Source organism: Nicotiana tabacum, chromosome 17 (assembly GCF_000715075.1).
Source record: "Nicotiana tabacum cultivar K326 chromosome 17, ASM71507v2, whole genome shotgun sequence".
NCBI classification, from domain to species: Eukaryota; Viridiplantae; Streptophyta; class Magnoliopsida; order Solanales; family Solanaceae; genus Nicotiana; species Nicotiana tabacum.
In genome coordinates this window covers 127,835,364-127,861,078 of record NC_134096.1, presented here as the reverse complement: position 1 = coordinate 127,861,078, position 25,715 = coordinate 127,835,364, and the positions used below count along the sequence as shown (strand labels likewise).

Sequence of the window (25,715 nt, the reverse complement as noted above, 5' to 3'; positions counted from 1 at the left end):
CTCTCCACCATTAGTATAAGTCTGCACTTTCCCTTTTGACGTCAACTGAAAGTTCAACAATATCTTTCGAACTCAAGTCGTATTGCGCCTGAAACGATAATCAGATCTTCACATCCCTCTTCACTTCAAACAAACTCCTTTCTGCCATATCCAATCTTTCTTCGTACATTAACCATCACTCCAAATAAAGTCTGTATGCCAAATCACATTTTATCATGATTCCAAGTCGTTCTACACTTTCTCAAGGCGCACGACTACCCTACCATTGAATTCATATGCTAATCTGCCACTCTTACTTCGGTTAAATCATCTTCTTTAAGATACTTCTCAACCTCTACTTCTCTTACTTGACCTTCTAGTACTTCAACCACCGCGAAACAATTCCCTCCATGTCTTCCCTCATACTTTGCTGCCCAACTGTTGCATCAAATCGAAATGTATCTCTGTTGCACCTGATCCAATAAAATGTTACTGACTCTAAATCTCTTCGAAGATCATCTTTCTCGAGACATCAACATCATAAATACCCATTCGCAACTACAATTACTACACAATCACTTACTCTTCTTGAGTCCAAACTCATTGACAAGACATGAGAATTTAATTTGTCCCACAATTTAACAACGTGAAAGATCTTTCAATATTCTCACAACTCGAGACTATACGTCAAATCAAGACAGAAATCGAGTACCCAATAACAAACTCTTAAGTCATAAGCAAACTTTATTCGTCACATTCAACCCATCTGAACACATCCTGCAGTCACATCATACTTACCATATAGCCATTCAATCGCTCATCGAGCCACAAATCCTACTCGTGGGGATATTACCGGATATAGGGGTCCATATGTACAAATTCTCACAACCAAAACTACCGAGCCTAAGCTCCGGTCTAACCCCGGCCTCAAGTCCTCCAGACTGGCCCTTCAACAAAACACAGACTCGAACCTCGTTCATAGAACCATAAGCCGGCGATGCACAGCTGATACCGAGCGCTCGTACGCGAATACGAAATGCATGGAAGGAATTCAAAGAGTTATGTTTCAAGCTGAATCAATTTCGCATGATAGAATACAAGAAAGTGAAATTTTTCTAAGGGTTCGGCAGCCTCTGGAATATAAGTACAGATGTCTCTGTACCGATCCGCAAGACTCTACTAAACCTGCTCATGACTCGTGAGACCTATGTAACCTAGGGCTCTGATACCAACTTGTCACGACCTTAAAGTCAAACCTGCCAAGATGGTGCCTATCGATGGTACTAGGCCAACCGAATCCCACAACACTACAATAATTCATTCAAAGATATGCCAAAAGGCGTCTTGTATAGCAGAATTTCATAAAAGAAACAAAGGTTGAACTCAAAAAATATAAATACGGAATGAAAGCCCCAAACATCGGGGTGTCACTGATTCATGTGCAATTACTAAAAACTGGCCCGACCACAATAAGACTAACATAGTCTGGGAAAAAAAATCCAAAATACAACTAAGGGGAAGATAAAGAAGAAGAAAAACAAGGTTGCGATCGCCAGGCAGCTACCTTGCTATCTCCGATGATCCGCTACTGAATATATCGACAACCGCTACCGTGGCCAAATGTCTGGATCTGCACATAAGGTGCATGGAGTAACGTGAGTATACCAACTCAGTAAGTAACAGCAGTAAATAAAGTCTGAGAAGTAGTGACGAGCTAGATGCAAGTATAGTTCATATCACAAAAATTCAGGTAAAGTACAACATGCTTAAAAAAACCCAGTGTTTAAGTCAAATCGACTTGTTCAAATCCAGTTCAGGTAAAACTAATAAAAATATCTTTCAACAGTTCTCAAACAAGGACTCAAAGCAGCTATGATCACACCGGATGAAATCATATACTGCCCCTCAGGCAAAACATCACTCAGTCCTCCCAGTCACTCCAACCTCACAATCACTCATGCCTCCCAATCGCCCATGCCTCCCAATCACTCAACACTAGGCACTCGCACTCAACAGGTACCTGCGCTCACTGGGGATGTGTACAGACTCCGGAGGGGCTCCTACAGCCCAAGCATTATAATTTGCACGAACAACTCACGTCCTGCAATATCATATCAGAATCTGCACGGACAACTCACGTGCTATAATATCATATCAGAATCCGCACGGACAACTCACGTGCCAAGGTACAATACCTCACAAACATGCCCTCGGCTTCACTCAGTCATAAACCTCTCTAGTCTTTCGGGCTCTCAAAAATCAAAGAAATCAGCCCAAACGACATTAACATGATGCAACAAATAGAATAACAGAGACTGAGCTATGATATAAGAATGCATGAATATGACTGAGTACGGGATATCAAATAAAGCAGTGAGAGGACAGCAAGAAATGACCTCTAAGGGTCCAAACAATACTGGCATAAGGCCTAGACATGGTATCTAGCATGATTTATAGTAAATCTTTCGAAAGCATATAAAGAGCATATAACTACAACATGTTGTTCAACTTTACAGTTGCTATGGGACGGACCTAGTCACAAATCCCCAATGGTGCACGCCCACACGCCTGTCACCTAGTATGTGCATCACCTCCAAATAGTCACATGACACAAAATTCGGGGTTTCATACCCTCAAGACTAGATTTACTACCGTTACTTACCTCAATCCGAGCAAATCTCTACTCTGCAATGCCCTTGCCTCTCGAATCGGCCTCCGAGCATCCCGAATCTAGTCATAAGTAGTACAATACCATTAATATATGCTAAAGGAATCAATTCCACAAGAAAATTACTAAATTAGACTCAAAACCCGAAATCAACTCAAATCCGACCCCCCAGGCCCACGCCTCGAAATCCAATAAAAGTCACAAAACCCGAAAGCTCATTCACTCACGAGTCTAACCACATGAAATTCATCAAAATCCGGCATCATTTTGTCCCTCAAATTACACTCTCCAAACTCCTAAGCTCTAACCCCCAATTTTTACTTCAAACCCCACTAATTAGATGAGAAATCAATGGGAAAGCACCATAGATAGGAGTATTAGAGCTCAAGCAACTTATCTCTATGAAAATCCTTGAATCCCCTTCAAAAATCACTCCAAAAGCTCTAAGGTCCAACTTGAAAATGGTGGAAATGAACAAAAATTCGCGAAGTCTTCTATCTATATGTTCTGCCCAGGTTTTTGCACCTGCGACTCAAAATGCGCACCTGCGGAGCCGCTTTTGCGCACAAATCTCAGCATCTGCGGAAAATTGCTTAAGTGCCATCTTCGCACCTGCGTTCCCTATCCGCTTCTGCGACCTCGCAGGTGCGGAAATGACCTCGCACCTGCGGCCACTGCCAGCCCTCCTCATTTCCGCATATGCGACTCAGCCTCGCATATGCGTGCTCGCAGATGCGACTACTTCTACGCACCTGCGGTTCTAGCCCGGGTCCTCCATGTCCGTATCTGCGGCTTACCAAGCGCACCAGCGACCTCGCACTTGCTGCTCCCCCTCCGCATGTGCGAAAATACTAGTAGCAGCAGCTTCAGCTGCATTTTTCCAACTTCAAACAATCCGTTAACCACCCGGAATCACCCCGAGCCCCTCGGGACCTCAACCAACCATACCAATAAGTCATATAGTAACATACAAACTTAGTTGAGCCTTCGAATCACTCAAAACAATATCAAAACACCAAACCACCCTCGGATTCAAGGCTAAGAACTTCTAAACTTCTAAATTCCACAAATGACGTCGAAACCTACTAAACCACGTCCGAATGACCTCAAATTTTACACACACGTCACAAATGATACCACAAACCTACTCCAATTTTCATAAATCGATTCCGACCCCGATATCAAATTTTTCACTGCCGACCGAAATCGCCAAATTTCCAACTTTCGCCAATTCAAGCATAATCGCGCTACGGACCTCCAAATCATATTAAGGATGCGCTCCTAAGTCCAAAATCACATAACGAAACTAATGGAATCATCAGAACTAAATTCCGAGATCGTTTACACATAAGTCAACATCCGATTGACTTTTCTAACTTAAGCTTCTAAATAAGAGACTAAGTATCTCAATCCACTCCGGACTCAAACTAACTAATCCGGTATATTATAACATAGCTGAAAAGTACAAAAAGAAGCAGAAATGGAGGAAACGGGACTATAACTCTCGAAACGACCGGCCGGATCGTTATATCATATCTTTGCCACTTCTGACGTAGTTGGTAGATTGTATATTCGTTGATCTTGACCAGCATCACACTTAAGCGCAATGTATAAATCTGATAATTGTGGGATATTTATTAAGAATTTCAAAAATATATAGTAAGGATTGATTTTTAATATTTCCATTAAATGTTTCACAGTACACTCGTTCAATTTATTAGAACATGCCATTCGATTGCTCACTTCATTTTTATTATCATAGAAATATAATTGTAGATTTTTTCCTTTTTCATTACTTGGCATCAAGTCATTTATGAAATGATACATTTGTCCCTGAACTCGAAACGTATAAATACCTTTATTCCTTTTTGCCAGTTCTTTGTCATAGCTTACTCCCAGGGATGTGAATGCAAATATATTATTGTATGTTCTTATGTAGGTTCGAAAATGCTTTGATTCTTCAGTATTTCCTAGATACATATTTCTTAATTCTTGTGGTACTTGATGTGAAATTAGCTTAATAGTGCCTTTGCGATAACAGAATGCCGGTGGTTCGTATTCAAATTTTTTGGTTCCGCAAAATTTGCATTTGGGAACAGTCTTTAACATAACATAATTAGTTAGTGTTTGGATTTTTATTGACTCTTCAGTATATTGTTCATGATTTGTGTTAGATGTAGATCCTAGAATACAACAATAGCAAGTGTAAGTATATAATTTTGATAGTTATAAATGCATATATGTATTTATAATTGCGTATACCATCAAGAAATGATAGTATAGCTCTCTAACATGTTTCATATATTGAATGTCCCACAAAAAGAAGATATTGCTCGCTTGAAATATTAGCACTCATAGAGGATGATGCGTTAGCGGAGCTCTTAATTAGCGAGCAGGCAGGACGTTGTCGGCCGCTTGTTTCAGCTTTATTTGCTCGTGCTCGTGCTAGGAGAGCCTCCTTTTTATCGTCCTACATCATTCTGTATAATTCGCGTCGCCTAGTCTTCTTGTCAGCATGTATTTTTTTGAAGTTTTCAATTTTATGATTTTTACTCGATATTTCACTTGTTTACTTCCTGAATGGGAAATGTCACGTATATATTTACATTACTGAATGTATAAAAATCCACATCTGGAATAACATAAAAGTTACACGTAGTATGTATGTATGTATGCATTCATTTTTTAGAAGAACCCACGTAAAAATGTACAATACCTATAAATAAATGATGAGAAATTAGAAAATTTACCTTCTGGTTCAAGTGCTACTGCATAGGAGAAGTAGAAACAACCATAACGGATCGCAAGAACTGCAATGAAAAAGAGAGTAAATTGTGTCATGTACAACAGAGGCAAAAAAGCAAAGAACAAATAGAGGCCTCATATTAAACTTTGACTTTATCCCCTGCATATGCTTGAAATTGAATTGCATCTACCATAGACTTATCAAAAAAATTTGAAACAAAAAACTATTCATTTTTCTACAAAAACATGCATTAAATTCATCAATGAGAAAGGGACCAATTTCTTCATACTCATTCCTAAGCACTTCTCCTAAAAAATATTTTAGATGATGCTTTTATAAATATTTCATATTCTGATTATTATGCATGTGATGATTGTTGGTTAGTGTGTGGTTTCTTAATGTGAAAATAGAAAAAGTAAAGGGAGAAGGAACAGCTGCACAACAGCTTGACTTAAAAAGAGGGGAGGGATCTAAGAGCTTAAAAGAAGAGCCAAAAAGGGCACTCGGCCTTCTTCTTCCAAAGGAGTCAATCCCAATATCGTCTCATGGTAGCCATAGAAACCACCACATAAAGGTCATTTTGCTTTCTTTCTTCTCTTAACATCTATATACAATAGCTAAAGACAAAGGAATAATACTAATTACTTCTTCTAAAAATCCAGCAAATTGAGCCATTTTTTTCCATTAAAACAACCCTTCAATCACTCCAAAAATGTCGCCCATCAACAACCAAGAACTAGAAATAAATCACCGCTAAACTTGCCCCCAAAATAACCCAAAAACAGCCCAGAAATCCAGCTGAAAGCAGTCGAAAACATCACCAAAATCACTCCAAAAAAGGCTGAAAAATACAGCCAAAAACCAATTTCATCTCCAGCCCAGAAACACCATGAACACTATCCATAAATACCTGAAAATCCAGTCTAAAATCAACTTGCTTTACCCTTAAACAGACCACCAACCCAGCTTCAAAATAGTCCAAAAAAATGGCAATAAAAAGTAGTTGCCTCATGCGACCAAAAACGCAGTTGTTGTTGTTGTCTTCTTCCTCTAAAAAAATGATCTCAAATAACATGTAAACCAACTGAAAATACAAACCCAACAGTTGGCTTCTATCTCCATTCGAGTTCGTCGATTCCGGTTTAAGGTTCTGATCGGTAAGCTCATTTGAGAGAATTTCCTCCCAATCTCCAAATATTCAATCCAAGGCAATAAAGAACATGATTTCATAGCTTTCAACACCCAAATTAAATGAAGGGTGATAATTTTAAATTCTAAATAAATGGCATTCCAATGACAAAAACGTATAAAAACTTAACCACACACTGAAACATAATCGAAAAATCCGTAAAAATCACATAAAAATTAGAACAAAAACTACCTGGAGCTGCCTTGGGTAAAAGAAGAGCAAAGAGAAGGGATGGGGTAAAAACTCTAATTTTGGATGATGAGGTTATTTTAGGGATTCAGAGAAATTTACCAAATATTAAATTCTTCAAATTCTTTTGGTAAGAAAATGACTAAGATTGTCTCCAACCTAACACTAAATATTACACCAAATTCTATGTTGGTATAATATTTGGTGTTTTGGTGCTCCAATCCAACACCATTTTTCTCTTTTAATTACTGCATCATTCACTTTTTCTCTTCTTTGATTCCACCACCATGGCCACAATTTCTTTTTTCTTTTTCTTTTTTTGCAACTTTTTTGGAGGACAATCTAATCTTAAACTTGATGACTGAGTTGTCACAAAGCCGAGTTTAGGTCACTCTGTCCACACATATCAGGTATCTCATTTTTCAAATTTGCTGGTATTGTGTTTTATTTTTTGGTGCAATTTTTTACTTTCTAATGCTGTTGCTACTGTAGTATTTAGTTGACTTTATTTCTGATGTCAAAGAAAGTAAAACAAAGAAAGTACATCAACGGACTGCAGAAAAAACTCACGAACACAAAGAGCTCAGATGAACACAAAAAGAAGAAGCTGATGAAATTAGAGACTCACAAAAGGAAAATTGCAGAAATGAAATTGAGAAAGAGAAGAGATTCCAGAAAAGCATCAAACACTGCTCTTCAGTGCCACCATGCCGACAGAAATTGAACCAAGTAAAAAAATTGAATTTATTTTCTTGATTTCAATTCATCTCCGCAACAAAAACAAACAGAAAGAAATTCCCCAATTTCAGCCATCAAAACCCTAACTCGAAAATCCATAATTAATTCAATCTATTTTTATGGATTTGAAACAAAAAAGAAGGAGAAATAAATAGAAAGCAACAAAACTGATGTTAAAGAATAAGAAACGCACCTGTAAGTTAAAGAGATGAGCAAGACGGAAGATAATCTGAGAAGCTCTGTAAATTGTGATGTAAAGAAATTGGATAAAAACTCATATCTGGAATAACCTAAAAAGCTACACGTAGTAGTTGTGTAGGTACAGAAAAGCCACGTATAGAGATAAGCTCAAAAATATACCGTTTAATTTTTTACATTAGATTAAACGGTGTGTTTTTGAGCTTATCTCTATACGTGGCTTTTCTGTACCTACACAACTACTACGTGTAGCTTTTAGGTTATTCCAGATGTGGGTTTTTATCCAATTTCTTTACATCACAATTTACAGAGCTTCTCAGATTATCTTCCGTCTTGCTCATCTCTTCAACTTACATGTGCATTTCTTATTCTTTAGCATCAGTCTTGTTGCTTTCTATTTGTTTCTCCTTCTTTTTTATTTTGCGACTTCTCCTTTTCGTTACTCCAAAGCTGCATCATTTGTGCCTGTGAATATGAGCTTTCTTAATTTCTTGCACTCAATATGTTTACTTCATATTAGATAATTCATTTTCCTATTGTTTCCTACCTTTGATACATGCATGTTGTGATTTCTTCTACTATTTCATGTGTATCAAAGAAATGTTTCCGACTGTGATTTGCTTCTAACCCCCCGCCCTTCAATTTAAGTAGATAATGCCAGTTGATATTTCTTCATACTCATTCCTAAGCACTTCTCCAAAAAAACGTTTAAGATAATATTTTTATAAATATTTCCTATTCTGATTATTATGCATGTGATGATTGTTGGTTAGTGTGTGGTTCCTTCATGTGAAAATAGAAAAAGTAAAGGGAGAAGGAACAACTGCACAGCAGCTTGACTTAAAAAGGGGGGGGGGGATCTGAGAGCTTAAAAGAAGAGCCAAAAAAGGCACTCGGCCTTCTTCTTCCAAAGGAGTCAATCCCAATATCGTCTCATGGTAGCCATAGAAACCACCACATAAAGGTCATTTTTCTTTCTTTCTTCTCTTAATATCTATATACAGTAGCTAAAGACAAATGAATAATACTAATTACTTCTTCTAAAAATTCAGCAAATTGAGCTTTTTCCCCCATTAAAACAGCCCTTCAATCACCCAAAATCACCCCAAAAACGTCACCTATCAACAATCAAGAATCAGAAATAAATCACTGCCAAACTTGTCCCAAAAACTGCCCAAAAATAGCCCAAAAACAGCCATGAAATCAAGCTGAAAGCAGTCGAAAACATCACCAAAATCACTTCAAAAACGGCTGAAAAATGCAGCCAAAAACGAGCTTCATCTCCAGCCCAGAAACACTATGAAAACTGTCCAAAAACACCTGAAAATCCAGTCTAAAACCAACCTGCTTCACTCTTAAATAGACCACCAACCCAACTTCAAAACAGTCCAAAAAAAAAGGCAATAAAAACGCAGCTGCCTCATGCGACCCAAAATGTAGCAGCTGCTGTTGTCTTCTTCCTCTAAAAACGATCTCAAATTACATGTAAACCAACTGAAAATACAAACAAAACAGCTGGCTTCTATCTCCATTCGAGTTCATCGATTCCGGTTCAAGGTTCTGATCGGTAAGCTCATTTGAGAGAATTTCCTCCCAATCCCCAAATATTCAATTCAAGGCAATAAAGAACATGATTTCATAGCTTTCAACACCCAAATTAAATGAAGGGTGATAATTTTAAATTCTAAATAAATGTCATTCCAATGACAAAAACGTATAAAAACTTAACCACACACTGAAACATAATCGAAAAATCCGTAAAAATCACATAAAAATTAGAACAAAAACTACCTGGAGCTGCCTTGGGTAAAAGAAGAGCAAAAAGAAGGGATGGGGTAAAAACTCTAATTTTGGATGATGAGGTTATTTTAGGGGTTCAGAGAAAATTACCAAATATTAAATTCTTCAAATTCTTTTGGTAAGAAAATGACTAAGATTGTCTCCAACCTAACACTAAATATTACACCAAATCCTATGTTGGTGTAATATTTGGTGTTTTGGTGCTCCAATCCAACACCATTTTTCTCTTTTAATTACTGCACCATTCACTTTTTCTCTTCTTTGATTCCATCATCATGGCCACAATTTCTTTTTTCTTTTTTTTTTTTTGCAACTTTTTTGAAGGACAATCTAATCTTAAACTTGATGACTGAGTTGTCACAAAGCCGAGTTTAGGTCACTCTGTCCACACATATCAGGTATCTCATTTTTCAAATTTGCTGGTGTTGTGTTTTATTTTTTGGTGCAATTTTTTGCTTTCTAATGCTGTTGCTGCTGTAGTCTTTGTTAATTTTTTAGTTGACTTTATTTCTGATGTCAAAGAAAGTACAACAAAAGAAAAGCAACCCAAAAAAACGCAATTACAAACAAAAAAAGTACATCAACGGACTGCAGAAAAAACTCACGAACACAAAGAGCTCAGATGAACACAAAAAGAAGAAGCTGATGAAATTAGAGACTCACAAAAGGAAAATTGCAGAAATGAAATTGAGAAAGAGAAGAAATTCCAGAAAAGCATCAAACACTGCTCTTCAGTGCCACCATGCCGACAGAAATTAAACCAAGTAAAAAAATTGAATTTATTTTCTTGATTTCAATTCATCTCCGCAACAAAAACAAACAGAAAGAAATTCCCCAATTTCAGCCATCAAAATCCTAACTCAAAAATCTGTAATTAATTCAATCTATTTTCATAGATTTGAAAAAAAAAAAGAAGGAGAAACAAATAGAAAGCAACAAAACTGATGTTAAAGAATAAGAAACGCATATGTAAGTTGAAGAGATAAGCAAAACGGAAGATAATCTGAGAAACTCTGTAAATTGTGATGTAAAGAAATTGGATAAAAACCCACATCTGGAATAACCTAAAAGCTACAAGTAGTAGTTGTGTAGGTACAGAAAAACAACGTATAGAGATAAGCTCAAAAACATACCGTTCAATTTTTGACATTAGATTAGATTCTGTCAAAGGTCTAATATGCCCTCAAACAAAACTTAAGCGACACATAAGCAACCATGTCCTAATTCTAGATTTTTAGTCTTCTTTATATATATATGTAAGCCTCTAATTGTCAGATACATTATAACAATTTTTTGTTCTTTAGGTTTTTCAAGAACTAGGTAGCATTCGACTACTGCTCATTGATTCTATCAACTATGTGTTACAGGCAATTGATGCTAAGGTTTCATTCGAAATATATTCATTTTGGATAAAAAAATTTACCACGTTTATGTTTATAATAGTATTCATAAAGTACGTAGCCTAACAAATTCCCAATGCAGTTTACTGGTAGTTTTTCGAAAAATGATGAGCATTACAAAGAAAAGAACAAACAATAGAATCCGGGCAGTAGTGCTAAACCAATGTTGGTTAGCAGCAGCAAAACAGGTTTTTTAACAATTATAACACTATTTGATGACAACTAATCTACATTATATTTACATTATATCTACAATATATCTACATATAGCCTAAATTACCAACATTATATTTTCCATTATTCTCTTAGATACATGGCGTGACACATGTCTGATATTCAAAATGAGGAGAATGTTCCTGTGGGTGTTGACTTATCTTTTCAATTTCAAGGGGCATTGGAGGAAGAAACTGCAACCATGAGTTAATACATTTTATCTACATATTGCACAATACATATTACATCAGGTCTACAGGACAGTATTTAAACAAAATAATAACAATTAAACTACAATTTATCTACAGTGTAGTTACTGTTTATTATAAATGATCTATACTTTTATTAAGTTGAACACATTTTGTAGTTACAGAGAAGGAAACAATGCATGTGGACTCTCCAAAATAAATTAACTACAATTTATCCTTAGTGTAGTTTATGTTTATTACAAATGATCTATAATTTTATTAAGTTGTACACATTTTATAGTTACAGAGAAGGAAACAATGCATGTGGACTCTCCAAAACAGGATACAAAACTTGGCATAAAAGGAGAGCATTTAAATGAGGAGAAGGAGACTATGCCTTTGCAATCTCCCATTCAACAAGGAGACGATTGCAATGAAGATTTTACTGGTATTATATGTTACAATATAATTGTAAGAAAAAAATAACAGCTTTCATATAAGTTTTATTTTCCCAAAAGAACTAATGCAACCAACATACAATGTTGTTCTTTTGTTTTAAATATTGTAGGTGAACCAGCCGACTATATCAATGTAGGTGATTCGGACAATGACTCCACGTCTGGAAAAAGGACAGTAACACTTGATGATTTTGAGTTTCCAGAGAATTTCTCATAAATTTTTAAGTTCGGAGAGGTAAATGAAGATGAAATAACCCATGTGCATCAGGAAAGAACAAGGGTTCTTGGAAAGCATGCCAGATCCCCCTTTCTCCCTTATTTCAATTTCGGGGAAGCACTTTTGTTGGACGTCCTACAATTTTCAACATCAAACATTTATTTACTGGGGTTATTGGCGACGATATTGATCTTGACTTGTTGGAAGAATTCAATAAGTGGTTATATTTAGGTACCGACAAGGTTTCAAAGAGGTTAGATTATACAAATTTTTCATATTATCGAGTGCATATAATTTATGGATTTCAAACTGAAACTACATAATATTTGTACTTGCTATGTCTTTAAATAGGAGGAAGGCGCCTTATACTTTAAAAGATAACCAGCTCAACCCGTGGTTTGATCTTGGAGTGGAGAAAGTTGATAAAAAGGACTGGATTTATACTTTGGCACATCGCGGGCAAGTACTCAACAATACGGTACATACATACCCTGACAGAATTTAATGATTAGCTGTAGTATTTTGTTATTTTATAAATATGTAGATTTTTTGTTTGAAAATTATAGTTAAATTGTATGAAGCATTGGGAAATAATGAAATCTATTTTTTTTTTGGCAGCACATTGATGTTATTTTATACTATTTGAAGAAGAGAGAAAAGTATGATCCTGAAAATAAAATACGGTTTACAACCACTGGCTGTATGTTCAAGACTAGAATTGAACAAATTTATGAGAGGTACATTAATGCTCATGCCGATAAGAAGCTTGTTGTTGTCAAACCCTAGGACGTCGAAGCAGAATACATATTGGGGTACCGATTACTGGGACAAAGTTGATTTTGTGATTATGCCCATAAATATTGTGGAGAAATTTAATTAAATGTTGGCTGTGTTTGGCATCACCGATATAGTTCTATATGTTTATGATTCTATGGTCTCCTCACGAAATCACAAAATTGTTGAATTTGTTGTCGACAAGTTTGCTATTATGATCCTCCTCTACTTATCATGCACTAGCTTCTATGGCATGCGTCCATACATTAACTACAAGAACACAAAGGCATACATTGAAAAAGGTGTTATTGACCCTCTTGAAATTTAGTGGTTGGTCGGTGAGATACCCCAGCAAAAAGAAGGATCACTATATGTGCTGCTTTCCTTCTATCTATTTAACTAATTGTATTTTACATTGAATGCTAAAACTTTTTCCCTATTATTTTTTGCAGTGATTGTGGTGTATACGTGATGGCATTTGCAGAATATGTCATCATTGGAGAGCTATCGATTTCAAAGGAAGACCTTTATGATATTAATCAACACTGTCGACACTATGGAGCGCTCCTTTGGGATTATGCTAGGAAAAAGCAAGAGTTTAGTGCAATTAGTGAAAGTGAGGTGACTCAAAGATTAACAAGAAGAAAAGGTGCACCAGCTATGAATGAGAGAACACAAGTCCGGAAAAAGAATAATTAGTTGCCCTTTCTAGTAGAAAATTTTTAGTTAAAGTATTTAGATGTAGCTGGATTGTAGTAAAGTTGTAGACAAAATTATTTATTAAGAAGGAGTCAGTTGCAATTTATTTGTAGCAGATTTGTGCTACAGTTGTTTTACCTTTTGTGTTGTTATTTTGTCCAAAATTCTACTACATAGAATAGAAAATATCTGTGGCTTTTTCTTTGGTTGAAAGTTGTTAGTACTTGATCTCGATATTGGTACTATATAATTTCTTTACAACATAACTTCAATTATTTCTACAACTATTATACAAAAATACATAATCTATTTAATTTAGCAGTGTTATTAGGAAAGGCTGAAAGTAATAAATAAATTCAGTATTTGAGCAAAACAACTACAAATTAATTGCATTAAGAGTTAAAATCTGTTTAGCAAATATTCATTATATGAGAAAATGTTTATTCAAATTAGCAACACATTTACACCACAACTATAATTCTCTAGAACAGAATAAATACAACTTCATATGTATTAAAGGACAGACTATCATCAACAGTACTCAGTAAAAAAAAATTTTAAACTGTATCAACTTTTATTTTCTTTTGGGATCATTCTACAAGATCTTTTGTTATGCCCTTCTACTCCGCAATTGCCATATGAAACCTTGTACTTTTTTGCATTTACTTCATCATATGGTTTGTATCTTTATTTTTGAGGTTTCCATGGCTACCTTTTCCTGATAGGTGGCTTTATAACTTCTTCGGCTATATGTTGTGGCACATTCCATTTGCTTTTGTCAGGCAACGGGTCTACTGGTATTTCATAAGTATGCAGAAGGCTCTCCCTCGTGTAATAAGGAGAACAATAGTTTTTATAAGACTCGTTCATGTGTCTCAAAGCCGCCAAAGCATGTGCACAAAGAAGTTCATCAAGTTGGAATTGTCCACAACTATATCTCTTGTTTTGAAGGCAAACAATAAAGCGCTTCACACCATCTATCACAATATGGATGTAATCTTTTGAAGCCCTCACCTACAATTTTATTACAAACACACAACAAGTTGTCAGCAACAGATACAAAACAAAATAACTATAATTATACAACAACTTTTCTACAATTAACAGTATATATTTAGTTTGACTGAATCAATGATCTGATGTTATTGGCTATAACTTACTCCCATCTTCTGTGATAATGTCATGTTGTCCTCTAACTCTTTGTTGTATTTTTTCCCAAGGTATGTGAACGTACCCTTTGTATTCAATAACTTTTCATTAGTCTAACGTTCAAGAAGAGTCTTCATGTACTCTAATAGTTCTACTATGGGCAACTCTCTTACATATTTGGTTACCGCATTTAATGACTCTGTAATGTTTGATGTCACCGTTCACATTCTGTTCATTGTAGCATGTACCCGAGACCATCTGTGATAGCCAATATCGTATAGATATGCTTTAATATGTGTGTCGATCTCTTCAATCTTTGACATTCTTTCATTAAATTCATCAAGCGTGTATGATCGTGCCGTGGCAAAGTACAATTCACTTAACTTTAGATGACCCTTCTTGAACTTTGACCTTACATTTGTCCAAATATATCACATGCAAGCATAATGTGGCATGCCGGTATAAACAGTAGATGTTAGCTTCAAGATACACTCATTCTGGTCCGAAACAACACACATATTTGGTTTTTCACCATATGCATGTTTGAATTGCTCAAAAAATCACCTCTATGATGCGTCACTTTCTGAATCAACAACGACGTATGCTAGAGGTAATATGCTACCTATCACACAAGTGGCAAAAAAAATTCAATTTCTGCAATAAAATTTGAGAATACAAAAAATCCGGTCTCAAAAATAACTTTATAATTTTATAATTAATCTACATTATCTGTTGCATCCATTGTGCTAGCTGTTAGCATGATTCCCCTATATGCCGACTTCAATAATATTCTATCAACTACTACAACTACCCTACAATGCTCCCAACCTTTGATGGACGTACTAAGTGCAACAAATGCATACAAGAAACAGTCATCTTTAGTCTTATGTAATTTCACTACCGACCTCGGATAGGTCTTCTCCCGAATATACAAATAACTCGGCAAACGACTATAGGAATCAGCAGGGTAACCTCTCAAAAATTCCAAAGCCTTTTTCTTTGCTCTCCAAGCTTGCATGTATGTTAAGTTCACATCATGATACGATAACATATCAGTTTGTATGTCTTTTGGTGTATATATTGTCTTAGGATCGGCATATTTTGGCATCACCATGCTGCCAACTACCATGCTGCCAACTACCATGGCAGTAGGTTTGCATTGTATATATGTGTTGTCCATCAAAGAGCATGTGTGTAAGCTGTTGAATTTTTGAACCTTGAACAATGATGATTCATTTATGTTGGTGGACTTGAAGTGCCACGTACAATTGTCACCAACACATATGAGGCGGTAGCTACAGAATAAAAATAATTCAAAAAATGTTATGGTAATTGTAGCTGCAAATTACGAGGTTGTTTATGCACAAAAACTTATCTTAAACAATTTATATACAAAAAAACTATAACTTATACACAATATGAATTTGACAAATAAATTGTTCCTACCTTCTTACACTAGACCTTTTCACCCTAAATTGAAACTTATTCATGACAGAATAGTGCTTCATTACACTGACAATTGTTTGCTTATCTTGGTAAACTTGGCCTACTTCAATTACATTTGGCGTATGTTCGGTTATGATGATATTTTCATATTCCACAATTGTCGGAGATGTTTGCATATCAATCAACTTAACTATTCCTGAAACTTCTCCAATTGTGTTACAATTACTTGACAATTGTACCATGTTAGTGTTACGATAATCAGAAGAACCTGCACTTAATTAATAGTATAGCAATTCAAACCTCTGTATATTCATGTGTTCAGTATTTGACAGAATCCTGGTAGAGACATAACAGTTAAACTACATTTGTTATGTAGTAAAATTGTAGATAATATGTAGAAAAATTGTAAAACACTTGAAATTGGAAAAATATCAGCACTGAAAAAAACAGAGCAAACATGCAATTGTACTCGCATTCGACATACTGCATTCCAAATCGAAATTACGCACTGTTATACACAACGGATACATTCCTAAATTTTTGTTTTCCTTTTTCGTCTCCATATACACTCGAACTCTCATATCGCTCCGAATTTCCACTAGAGGACAACATTCATTGACAATATATTTGATTTCGATGATTTTTGCGGAGGTATCGATCATTAGATGCTCTGCAATTGCGGAATTCAATTGACTATAATTTGAATCGTCATTGACTATAATTCCGTCAACATCAAAATCTTTGTATCTCCCAACGCTATTCCACCGACCATTGAACTGAAGCATAATCGCTAATTTTGACATTATGTCGTGAAATTCAATTCAATTGTAGCTAATTGTTTACAATTATTTTGTTCAAAACCTTTGTTTATGAAAAAGTAGAGGAAACCAGAGAAAACCAGAGAATAGAAGGATGCGATGATAACCAGTGAAAATCTGCGTAATAGATTCTACGAATATGTTGCCTTCATAATTGGTGCGTGGATTGCGTCAATAAAATCTCTAAGTGATCCCAAAAATTCCTCGTCTAAATAAAGAAGACTATCGCAGAAATGATTCTAGTTTAAATAAATGTATAGATTTTGTAGCTAAATCGTGTTTAGGTCGGATAAATTCAAAAATATGGACAATTTTCATAATAATATTTCAAATGGTGTATAAGAACGAAAGAATCCGTTGTTTAATTAAGAGTAAGCTTCTTGTATTATAACAAGAGCATTATTTACTCTATTTAAAAGCCGGACAATCATTTCCAGGGGAAGTTCTTCTACATATTTCCTTATTTTTGGCGATCATCTTCTAACAATTTATGTGGAGAAAAGTTCAGTACTGTTTAGATGATCGAAACTTTACATATGGAGCACATGACTAGTGCCGTCATATTTTTGCACTATGATGGTCAAAACTCAAAAGATAAATAGTGGACAATTCAAATACAAACGAGAATAAAGAGATTCAAAATTTTATTTTTGATTAACAAAGTATTTAACATCGTAACATCTTTATATAATTATAATAAAAATGCGTTTTTACGGAAAGAAAGCTAAATGACCAAGTACATGATACTATGACATTGTAATAATTGGGGAAAAAAAGGAGCTAAAGAGAAGTATTTTATGAAATTTAAGTAACATCTTTTTATATGTCCAATTTTTGGTGGATATAATTATTATCTGATAATTTGCTAGTAAGAGGTAATAGTTAAATGATGAATGATAATTTGCTAGTGAGAGGTAATAATTACATGATGAATTAGTAGAAGTACAAACAATTGGAAAATCACTACCATAAAAAAAGTTTTTTTTTTTTGTTTTGAAATTATGCTATTCGGATGAGAAAAGATTAACTTTTATGGTGCAATTCCACACTATGAGAAACTTATGGGTTCTTTTAGAAAATATTAGTTCAAAGTTTCATGCTGAAACCCTAAAGCCGTCCTGCTACATATAAAGCTGCAGCTGCACCAAATTGTCTCCTCTTAAGTCTGAATTCAACAAATCTCTGTATTCAAGACCAGTGTTTCAGCACAACTCTCATCAGCAACAACACCATGGTAATCAAATCTCTGGAAATAACTACTTTCTCTTGTCTTTGATACACTAGTTTGTATGTAATTTGCTGGTTTATCTTTAGGATAGCGTCAGTTCAATCCATGGGTAATTTGGGTTTACTTAGATTAGTAATTGTTCTGGATTTGTAATCACAAGTGTGTGCCTTTCCTCGTGAAAATCTGGGTAATTTTGATCTTGCTTAAAGACATGGTCCCCATTTTCAATCTCTTGCTTAAAAAAGCACGAGCAGAAAGCATAACTTTACAATGTTTACATATCAGGCTTTAATTGTTTCGAAAAGTGATGCAAATCGGGTACATCGCATTTTGGGCGTATATAATGGTTGAATAAAGTTTTGCTTAAATGAAGATAAAAATGTGAAACTTATGACTAGTTGGTTAGATTTTCTGCACAGGCCTTAGATGGATTTGAAGTGATGTAAAATCAGATATAGCTCATAATTTCTTATTCTAGACAGGGGATGCTTACAATTTAGCTCTATAAATAAACTGCGCTGAACCTTGAGACTATTTCGTTTAATTTTGTTTGAAAATTTGTTGTTTTCTCGGTTGGCGTTCATGAAATAATGGTCTGTATTAAGTTTTCTATTGTTACTGATTTGTTGTATTGTTGATGACTTGGTCTTGCAGTCGAAGAGGAGGACTAGGGAGCCAAAGGAAGAGACTGTCACTCTTGGACCTGCTACAAGAGAGGGAGAGCTTGTTTTTGGTGTTGCCCATATTTTTGCGTCATTCAATGACACTTTCATTGTATGTGATAACCATTGAATTCAATGTTCTTTATTATCTGATTATGTTGTTTCAAGTAGTTATGGACTTTGTTTTTGGATTGCAGCATGTGACTGATTTGTCTGGGAGGGAAACAATGGTTCGTATTACTGGTAAGGACTATATTTTTTTCACTCAGTAGCTTTATTTAAATCTGAATACCTTGGTACTTTGCTAAGGATGTTGTTGAGGAGCTGATAAATTAAGAGCTCAAATTCTGGCTTTTATTTGCTTTGTATTCATTAAATTTTAAGATACTCAAATGTAAGCTCTGTTCGACAACAGAAAATAACCAGTGGAATACCATCTTCGCCATGCATTTTCTTATATTATTTGATGTATACCTTGATGCTACCTTTGACAGCCATCAAACAAAATCAACATTTGGTTTTCAATGGGAGTAGGTTGTGTTGGTTTCACTTATAATTCCTGTTACATTTTAGATGTGGATTGCAAATTAATTTAGTGTCATAATTCGTGCATATTGTTCTTACTATGTTCTTCTAGTTGGCATTTGTGGTTTATTCCGACTTTGGCTAAAATTCCTTTCTGCTACTGTTTATCTCAAGCATTATGGGCCATGGTACTTCTGTGATGTTTATTTTGTTTGGAAATTGAATGGATATGTTACCTTTGCATTATATTTATGGTTATGTTGAACTTCACAAGTTCTTTTGTCGTTCCTAGTTATTATTGTCCTTTTTTTCGTATTCTATCCTTTCACAAGTAGCCTATAATCTTTGAAGTATTAGCTACTGAAATTCTGCTACTTAGAATCCTGGTTCTTCCTTTGCCAGCTATACACTTCCTCAAGTTTTTCAGTATAGCTATACCTATTCCCATACACTTCCTCGAGTTCTTCAGTATAGCTATTACTATTCTATACTTGGCTTCTAAACTCCCATATTCTGCATTACCTGTATTAGTTTTTCTAAAATGCTGTTTTACTCCATATTCACCATTACTTAGAAGCTCATTTTTTATAAGCTTAGCTTGTAATATCCTTCCCCTTCTTTTTCTCTTACCCAGTGTAAGAACTTTGAAGCTTTTTTCTAGTGAAGTTTCAAAAGTTCTGAATTGTGAGCTTGTTATTATTGTGACCATTTAAGCACTTCAGATTCTACGTCCTAGCATGTCTGTTCAATAATCTTAGCTTAAATTTCTGCGTAACCAACTTTGTGCTTTTGTTTTCTCTTTTACATTGCAACCATATGCTTTACACTTCCTCTTAGAGGTTAAGAACCTTTGCTTTCTCAATGTCATTCTGGTGCAACAATCTTATGTAACAATCTTTGTGTTTTTCCTTTCATTCTCTTAACTTGAATAGTTTGAAGGATCACTAGATTTTCTATTGATTTTTTTGGGGCTCCCAAAGCTTATCTACGTTTCTGCTTTTTATGATTATCTTTATTATTTATTGGAACAAGTTGTAATGAATCTCTGCTGTCACTTGTTTCTAATAGGTGGTATGAAGGTCAAAGCCGATAGGGATGAATCTTCCCCATATGCAGCTATGCTTGCCGCACAGGATGTTTCTCAGAGATGCAAGGTCTTAGCTTATGTTCAGTTCTTATTTTCTTACATCCCTTACCAGCTGCCATCTGTTGCATAATGTGTTTCTTTTTTGCCGACACTCATTTGGGTTATGTCTTCTTAAGTACAGGAGCTTGGCATTAATGCACTTCACATTAAGCTTCGAGCCACAGGGGGAAACAAGACTAAAACACCTGGGCCTGGTGCTCAATCTGCTCTCAGGGCCCTTGCTCGCTCAGGAATGAAAATTGGGCGTATAGGTACTGTTTAGTCTTACTTCTAGCTTTTGTACTCAAAAGTTAAGAACTCTGTAGTCAGTTATGTTACTAAAACCTTCATATAGGGCACAAGTAATGGTTTGTATATTTTACGAGACATGCTTAATGTGGATGATCATAACTGACTTTATTATATTGCAGAGGATGTGACTCCAATTCCTACTGATAGCACTCGTAGAAAGGGTGGTAGGAGAGGAAGAAGGCTGTAAGCTTGCTGCTCTTGTCAAGAAGCAGATGCGGATTCTTGTTGAGAATGTTGCAGGTGTTAGTTTTGATATGAACTTAAATCTTGCTCATCTACTATGTAGTTCTATTGATGTTGGCATTGCCTATAGATTTTGCTTCCTTTTTCGTGGTTAAATTTGTGAGACAATTATGAGCAATATGAATTGTAGCCTACAATCTATTAGCTGGTTGAGAATCTATATTCCAAGTTTTTCCACTCTCGTCTGTATTGCTAGATTGAACTTTTTGAGTTAGAGGGAAAGGAAGAGAATGGAAATAAAGTGCGCTATTGTGGTAATTAAAAAATGTTGAAGCTAGTAATTTCTAGGATTATTTGGAATGAGATGTGTAGTTTTCCATATAGGATTTTAATTACCATCTACTCTAGCTAACCCAGTTTGTGTTTAGAAAAATAGATGATTTGATGGGAGTAAAATTCTATCCATAAGGAATTTATGCTTCTTTTTGTTAGGTGTATGGTAAATTCCTTGGGATTTACAAAGCCAAATTAATTTAAGTTGAGCAAAAATCTTGAATTCCAACAAGAATACAAATGGAGAAGTCCTGGCAAAATAGATTTAGCTATTTTGAGAAGGCACTTTGATAATAGGCATCTAATCAGACTAATCTAATCTGAAAATTAAAAACATTTAAAATTAAAATAAAAAACTTGATTCTACTAAAGAGCACAGTGAAAAAGTCATTTCTGTTAAAAACAGGTTTAACGAATTTTGTAAATTAACTTAGAATAGTCATCTTGAAATTCAAAAAACGTCTAAAATAATTATGTTAAAAATGTATTAAATTTTTTAAAATAGCTGAAAGTTAAATATTCTACAACTTGCCTACTCTTCTGTTCTCAAATCGTAATCACCCGAGAAATCCCCTAATTTTTGCGCGTTCAAAATCCACCTACTTTTTTGTGTAACATTCTTATTACGTGTTACATAACAAGTTATTAAATTATCAAGGTTCATAGGAAACCCTTGAGAATTATATTTTGACACGCCAGAAAACAGACAAAAACAGTTTAGCATCTTGCAGTGAAATTCGAGGTTTAAAATGCATATTTGAGCATGTTTTCATATCTTGGGTCACATCTGGTATTTAGAGCGTAAAAATGGGCTTGGTCTGTGAGGCCAGCCCAACCAAGCCTGCTACTTGAGTAGGGTTGGGTTAGAATTTTTTAAAACACATTTAAAATTGAGGCTTATAAACCTGGCCCAAGTCAGCCAACTATTGGCTGACTGGCCCTTGAGACTTGATCGAGGCTGGGCCTGGGCCGGTCCGTGAGCCGAAAATTAATTAAATTCAAATTAATTAACTATGAAATATTTAATATTTTAAAAAGTAAAAACTAAAAAAACTATTAACTATAATCCTCATTCCCCAACCCTATAATGCTCATTTACCCTTCCATATCAACTAGAATTTAGATTTTTGACATGCATGTAATATGACAATTAGTTTTTCTTTTCCTTAATTAATAACGAACTCGAAAAGTTTTAGGTGGCCAATAATAATCTTTTTTCAAAAGAAAATATTACTTTTAGTGGCCAATGATCAGTTTGAATTACTTTAATATATTATTAGTATTTAAACTGCTCTTTAGTATAGAAAAAGATCAATTTTAAATACACACACAAAAATTGACCACTAACAAATTTCAGGAATTTTAAAAATTTTATGGACTATAATGATGAAATCAGCAAATGATGTTAATCCTAAACTAAAAAATCTCACCTTATAAACTTATTGAAGCAATCCCTGAATCTGAGGAAAATGAAAGAAAAGTATTAGGAAAATATTCATGTAACTTTAAAAAAGAAGAGCTAGAGATGTAGAGAATTTGCATTTCAATTACGAGATTCCTCGTCAAATATCAAGTTTTTTGTACGCTCTAAGCAAACAGAAGTTGTTTACATGATTAATCGACTATGTCACGAAAAAATATTTAAGGATTAAAGAAATTCTTTTTTCTAAAAAAAAAATTGAAGAGCCGGCCCGCCCTAGCCCGCGACCCTCTTAGTGCTGGGTTGGGCCGGCCATTTTAAGGCCCATTCATATGACGGGCCGGTCCGTCCTAGCACACTAAATTTAAAAGCCCACGAAGCTTGGATTGGGCTAGGCTGACTTGTTTTGACAGCTCTACTAGTATTTGATTGGATGTATTTTTCCTTCAAATTAGCGTGAGAATACCATGGGATCTGTCCTTTTAAATATGCGCTGAGTTAAACTCTTTCATTATCGGCAGCCGTATGAAGAAGTCCAACTAAGGAAAATCACTAATACTAGTATAGGACGAATGGTATACTAAATATATATACTAAAAACTGAAAAATATATATGTCAGGAGGAAAAATAGAAGCTCTATGTAACAAGGTCTCTACCAAAAAGGAAAAGGAAAGTTTTATTATTATTTTTTTTTAAAAAAGGCAAGATGAAGATAAAGAATTGTCTAAGACAAGTAGAGTTCAAATCTCGACAAAAAAAAACACTACTGATTAAAGGTGTGTTTGATACGAAGTAATATGTTTTTATGGAAAATGTTTTCTTAGAAAATATTTTTCGGAAAATGAGTGATTTTATCATTTATTTTTTCTTGTTTGGTTGGTGAATGGAAAATATTTTTTGGAAAATATTTTCTAGTGTTTGGTTAGAGAGTATAAAATATGTTTAGGAAAATAATTTTTTATGCTACTCTCCTCAACCCACTTTTCCCGAAATTCTCATGTTTCCCGTACTCCTTCCTCCCCCCCTCCAATCCCACCCCACCCCACCCCCCAGACTCTATTTTTTTCAAGAATTTAATTATTCTTTTCAAAATTCACACAAACCTAAAGGAAATAATGTGCTACTTTACTTTTTCACACAATAACAACATTAAAATTCGAGTTTGATAACTAAAAAGAAAATACTTTATTTTGTTGAAAAAGAAAGTATCTTTTCTACAACATGAAAGGAAATTACTCATTTTGTTGAATGAAAGAAAATACTTTTTCTATATCATAAAAAGAAAGTACTCGTTTTGTTAAAATGAAAGAAAATATTTTTTCTACATCAGGAAAGAAAACACTTAGTTTGTTGAAATGGAAGAAAATACTTTTTCTACATGAAAGTATTCGCTTTATTGGAAAAAAATATTTTTTCTATTTCAGGAAAAGAAAATACTTAGTTTGTTGAAATGAAAGAAACTACTTTTAATATATCATAAAAAGAAAGTACTCGTTTTGTTGAAATGAAAGAAATTACTTTTTCTACGTCATGAAAAGAAAATACTCATTTTTTTAAAAAAAATTACCTTTTCTATTCTAGGAAAAGAAATTACAGTTTATTGAAATGAAAGAAAATATTGTTTCTACATCATAAAAAGAAAGTACTCATTTTGTTGAAATGAAAGAAAATATTTTTTTTATACCATGAAAATAAATTACTTACTCATTTTTTGAAAAAAAAAAAATACTTTTTCTATTCTAGAAAAAGAAAATACTTAATTTGTTGAAATGAAAGAAAATACTTTTTTTACAACATGAAAATAAACTACTTACTCATTTTTTGAAAAAAGAAATACTTTTTCTATTCCAGAAAAAGAAAATACTTAATTTGTTGAAATGAAAGAAAATATTTTTTCTAAATCATGAAAAGAAAATACTCGTTTTGTTGAAATAAAAAAAAATACCTTTTTCTACATCATCAAAATAAGTACTCATTTTATTGAAATGAAAGAAAATACTTTTACTACATCATGAAAAGAATATACTCATTTTGTTGAAAAAAAAAAGTACTCTATCTACAACACAAAAAGAAAATACTCTTAACAATAGTTTTATTTAGGATGGGTGGTGGGCAAGGTTGGGGTGTTGTCGGGGGAGGGGGTTGGGGTGGTTTGGGGTGGGGTGGGTGAGGGTAGGTTGGTGGGCACGGGGAATAGGGTGGAGAAGGTTGAAATTTTTTTTTGAAAAATATTTTCGTTCCTATTGATAGGGAAAACATTTTCCTTCAATTGAGTTAACGAGGAAAATATTTTCCAAAATATTTAATCCAACCAAATATAAAAAAATTACGAAAAATATTTTCCTTAATATCAAACACACCCTAAGTTGTGATTGAGCTCCACGGAGCTTTAATATCACCTTTTTATAGAAAAAGATAAAGAATTGTCTAACACAAATACCAGCTTTTTCATATTAGTTAATCGTGCAACATGGATTGAAAGTCCCGTAACGTTCAATTGGTGATAGGATTTTGGACAGAGAGATTCAAAGGAGAAATGCAAATTTCCCATGTGCTTGTCTCTTTGCAAATGTCTTGGAATCTTCCACTTATAACCAGCTGGATTTCAACCCCACCACAGCCCAATATGGGATTACCTGTTTGCTTTTTGTATGCAACAACAGCCAACAGGTCCCTTTAATTAAAATAGAAGCATTTTCTACTCTAAAGTTTAATCATTGTTGTCTATTATATTGCTAATAGTCAACAAACTGATAGCCTAATAGGCGTTTCGTTAATCGTTATGGTTAAGACTCGATTCCTTAACCCATAATTTGACCTCTTCTTGTTTCGTTTAACGAATATGGCTTATGTATTGAAATATTTTCATAATAGGATCTGGCCTCACACCTTATCATTTTTACTCTTCTCACCTACTCAAACATCAATCCAATCTTGAGGATTGAAATTGACTTGGGAAGATACTGGTTGTTACCGTTTATGCTGTTATCATATTATTATTTTATATACGACATCTGTTTTGATTATTATTTAAAGTTTATTATATCATAATATTA

General features: G+C 34.5%; 1 protein-coding gene across 1 annotated transcript; it reads left to right on the top strand.

Moving 5' to 3' along the window:
* Positions 1-17,962: 17,962 nt before the first annotated feature.
* LOC107763058 (small ribosomal subunit protein uS11y) lies at positions 17,963-21,142 on the top strand. Its single transcript, XM_016581480.2, has 6 exons — positions 17,963-18,103; positions 18,752-18,871; positions 18,957-19,002; positions 20,353-20,438; positions 20,553-20,682; positions 20,842-21,142. Exons 1-6 carry the CDS (start codon positions 18,101-18,103, stop codon positions 20,907-20,909), a joined length of 453 nt encoding a protein of 150 aa, XP_016436966.1. The 5' UTR covers positions 17,963-18,100; the 3' UTR covers positions 20,910-21,142.
* The last annotated feature ends 4,573 nt before the right edge of the window (positions 21,143-25,715 follow it).

Bases quoted from the DNA above. Each gene is read 5' to 3' on its own strand.
- LOC107763058 (XM_016581480.2), top strand. The intron at 20,439-20,552 runs GTCTTAGCTTAT...TCTTAAGTACAG, and splicing joins ATGTTTCTCAGAGATGCAAG to GAGCTTGGCATTAATGCACT. The intron at 20,683-20,841 runs GTACTGTTTAGT...ATTATATTGCAG, and splicing joins AATGAAAATTGGGCGTATAG to AGGATGTGACTCCAATTCCT.